This window comes from Oryza brachyantha, chromosome 6, assembly GCF_000231095.2.
Source record: "Oryza brachyantha chromosome 6, ObraRS2, whole genome shotgun sequence".
NCBI classification, from domain to species: Eukaryota; Viridiplantae; Streptophyta; class Magnoliopsida; order Poales; family Poaceae; genus Oryza; species Oryza brachyantha.
The window spans coordinates 2,991,452-2,995,486 of record NC_023168.2 but is presented as its reverse complement, the minus strand read 5'-3'; the positions used below and the strand labels follow the sequence as shown (position 1 = coordinate 2,995,486).

The 4,035-nt window shown below is 51.7% G+C and overlaps 1 protein-coding gene across 1 annotated transcript; it reads left to right on the top strand.

Moving 5' to 3' along the window:
- LOC102700245 (BTB/POZ domain-containing protein NPY1-like) lies at positions 1-4,035 on the top strand. Its single transcript, XM_040525260.1, has 4 exons — positions 1-322; positions 1,392-1,461; positions 1,889-3,064; positions 3,172-4,035. The coding sequence occupies exons 1-4, from the start codon at positions 261-263 to the stop codon at positions 3,751-3,753; spliced, it is 1,890 nt and encodes a 629-aa protein (XP_040381194.1). The 5' UTR covers positions 1-260; the 3' UTR covers positions 3,754-4,035.

Here is a 4,035-nt window from a genome sequence, read left to right as displayed (position 1 = left end):
TCTCCCTCTCTCTGCGCCCGTGTGCGTTTCTTGGGTCTTCTCTTCTCTTCTACTGCTCGCTGGATAAAAACAAGCGAGGAACCGGATGCAAAGAAGACGTGAAATGTAAGCAAGGAGCAAGCACACACTCTGAGCCAGTGAGTGAGCCGAGCAGGAGCAGCAGCAGCAGCAGAGAGGCTGTTGTCAACGAGAGAGAAGAGAAGAGCAGGGCAAGATTTCATCTTGGCGAGTGAGGTGAAGGCTCCAGGCTCTGGTTCGCCATGAAATTCATGAAGCTTGGGTCCAAGCCGGACGCCTTCCAGACCGACGGCGGGGACTCCAGGTTGTTCATCTCTTGCTCGATCTCTTCTGCCTATCGCCGTTTGCAAGCTATGCCTTGTTTCTTTAGTTCTTTCACCAGTATGCATGATCAAAATGGACAGGCTTGCCTTGTTTTTTTTTTCTTTTGTTTCTTCTTTACTCTCCCTGTTTCTTCTCTGCTTTTGGTAGAAAGAGATCAAGAACACAATGGTAGATTGTTAGTCTGACGAAATGGCTTAGCCTGTTCCAGTGTTCTTGGCTGACTCACTGCTCCTGATGCGTTCTTGGTTTTGGTTTTGTTTCTTTAGCCGGTCTTCATGCATGGCAGGTTCTTGTGTTGTACCAAACAGCACAGATTCCGTGTTGTTACCTGATAGTAGTAAAAGAGCTTGCTTTCATGTGAAAATCGTTTCTTTGCTGCATGATTGCTTATGTTTTCTTGACTAGTTACCCACACACAAAAGAAAACTGAAGTGTGTGTGTGTGTGTTTTTCTGACTCATCGAAGCAGTTCTACTGTGATTTTGAGATGGTGGGGCTACTACTGCTCGAGTGCTCGTGAGCTACGTGGGTTTCTCTGCACGGCATTTTGACCAAGGCGACCTCACTTTTGCTCTCTGCTCTGCAAAAGCTGGTGTTTCCCTTTTGGCTGTCCAAACAAAACATGGTAGGAGTAGCAGTTGTTGCGATGAGATCAGAATAATCCGTGTTTATTATTTTTAACTTGCAATCCTTGGGCCTTGATAAAAATGTTTTTTTGCTTTCTGCTCTCCTCTCCCTTTGGCGTAGAATCAACCAACCTGGCCACGCCCACTGGATCTTGCAGAGAGTGACATATAATTAACTGAAGAAATTGCCTTTGTTAATTTTTTAAAATTTTGATTGAACTGCACTAGTATGTGGCTATCTGGATGTCTGGACTTAAGCAAAGAATATTCAGGCGTGCAGCTTGCAGCCAAGAAAATGTGTTCTTTTGAACATTTGATTAGTGGAGTTACTCTGAACATCTTTACTGCTGTAGTACATTGTTGGGAGATGCTATCCTTATGTGGTAGTCAGCCACTAAGCTCTGAACACATCCTTCTTGTGCAGATATGTGTTGTCTGAACTTCCATCAGACATTGTCATCCATGTGGAGGAGGCAAGGTTCTACCTTCACAAGGTACTAATCCCTTACCATTTTCTCACTGCTGCATGAGCAAAACACTAGATTACCCTGTTTGTGTCTTGAGGCAAGTGTTGAGCTTGAGCTAGAACAATGCATGCGCCAATGTACAGCTATGAGCACACCAGAAGATGCTGCTATAGTGTCACCTTTTGTCAGGCGCCACTTGTAATTTGGAGCCATGTTGCATTCAGAATCTTTCACAGCATTTCCTTAGATCATTCCTCCATTTCCATAAGTTTTCTCAATGGTAGGTGACAATGCAATGCGATGAAAGATATTATCAATTTGTTAAACAAGCTTGACAGATAGAATGCTACAGCAAACCAATAAACATTTGCTGCTCAATCATGGCTGCTTTCCTGTTAAAAAGAATCCTCTCTTATCAAATTGTAATCTTGACCACTTCACAATACATTTTCAGTTCCCATTGCTGTCCAAGAGTAGCCTTCTGCAAAGGCTGATCATTGAGGCCAGCCAGAATGGCACTGATGAGGTTTACATCCATGACATCCCTGGTGGAGTGAAAACATTTGAGATCTGTGCAAAGTTCTGCTATGGCATGGTTGTGACCCTCAACGCGTACAATGTCGTCGCCGCAAGATGCGCCGCCGAGTACCTTGGGATGACTGAAGATGTTGACAAGAGCAACCTGGTGTTCAAGATCGAAGTCTTCCTCAATTCCGGCATCTTCAGAAGCTGGAAGGACTCCATCATAGCACTTCAGACCACTGATGCATTGCTGCCATGGTCGGAGCAGCTGAAGCTGGCTGCAAGGTGCATTGACTCCATTGCTTCCAAGGCTACCTCCAACCCCTGCAATGTGGTGTGGTCATACACATACAACCGGAAATCGGCGTCGTCCGACGAGATCGTGGAGGCCAGGAAGAACTCGCAGCCGGTGCCGAAGGACTGGTGGGTTGAGGATCTGTGTGAGCTGGATGTGGAGCTTTACAAGCGTGTCATGGTGGCCGTGAAGTCGAGAGGAAGGATCACTCCTGATGTTGTTGGAGAAGCTCTGAGAGCCTATGCTTCCAGATGGCTTCCTGAATGCTTTGATGACGATGACGGCGCCGGAGCCTACTCCATGGCGTACAAGCATCTCCTCGAGACTATCGTCTGGTTGCTGCCGTCAGACAAGGGGTCGTCGTGCTGCTCGTGCCGGTTCTTGCTCAAGCTGCTGAAGGTGTCCGTCCTGATCGGTGCCGGTGAGCTCCTGAGGGAGGAGCTCATGGACAGGGTAGTCCTGCAGCTGCACAGGGCCTCCGCCGGCGACCTCCTGATCCCGGCAAGGCCGCCGGCGCCGACCGCCTACGACGTGCAGCTGGTGCTGACGCTCGTCGGACGGTACATGAGGCGCGCCGGAGTGGGCGAGGATGGGATCTTCCTCAGCAACCTCGACCAGGAGATGTTCGAGACCGGCATCGTCGACGACGAGTCTTTGCTTGCTCTGTCCAAGATCGTTGATGGGTACCTCGCCGAGGTCGCCTCTGATCCAAACCTGTCGGTCTCAAGCTTCGTGGCATTGGCAACCTCCATGCCTGATGCGGCGAGAGCGACACACGATGGACTGTACACCGCCATTGATGTCTTTCTCAAGGTATATAATGCTTCACAAGAAGAATCATGCATGGTTCACACAAAGATTTCGTTTCCTTTTTTTCTGTTCTTGGTTCAATCCGACATGAACGTGTTGCGATCTGTCAGTTGCGTCCGAGCCTGCCAAAGGCGGAGAAGAGGAAGATCTCGAGCTTGATGGACGTGAAGAAGCTGTCGAAGGAGGCGTGCATCCACGCGGCGCAGAACGACCGCCTCCCGCTCCGCGTCGTCGTGCAGGTGCTCTTCTTCGAGCAGCTTCGCGCGGCGGGGGGCGGCCCGGCGGCGGCGCCCAACATGGCGCGGGTGGTGGAGGAGGAGGACGACGACGGCGGGGACTGGAAGTCCCGCGCGCTCCTGGTGCCGGGGCAGCAACCGGCGCCGTCGCCGCTCAAGAAGCAGCTCGGGAGCCTGAAGCTCGCCGGCGGCGGCGACGAGGGCGACGACGGGCGGCGGCTGGCGAGGGTGAGCAGCGTGGCGAACCAGAGCAGCAGGCTGTCGCTGTCGTCGCGGTCGCGGTCGCGGCGGATCTTCGACAAGCTGTGGGCCGGCGGGAAGGCGCCCGGCGGCGAGGTGGTCAGCAAGAGCTCCGACACGTCGGGGAGCTCGCAGAGCCCGAGGTCGTCGGCCAAGCCGCCGGAGTCCAAGTCCTCCAGCTCGTCGTCGAGGAACCGCCGCTACTCCGTCTCGTAGTCCAGAGCCGGCGCGGGTGGCGACGCGGATGCATGTACAGGGGGAAAGGAGAGAGCTTGGTCCGTGAGCAATGGCGGCGATCGATGAACTGCTGCTGCGACTGCGATGGCTAGAGTAGTGATCGCTTTCTCATCTCTGAAGATCCAAGAATGTATTCAGAATTAATCATCAAAACGCTGGCATCTCGAGACAGACATGAATCCCCTGGTTTTTGTTCCAACTACGCTTAACTTGGTGAGATCTAGGCAAATTAATCATCATTTTGACAGTTCTGTTTGGTGG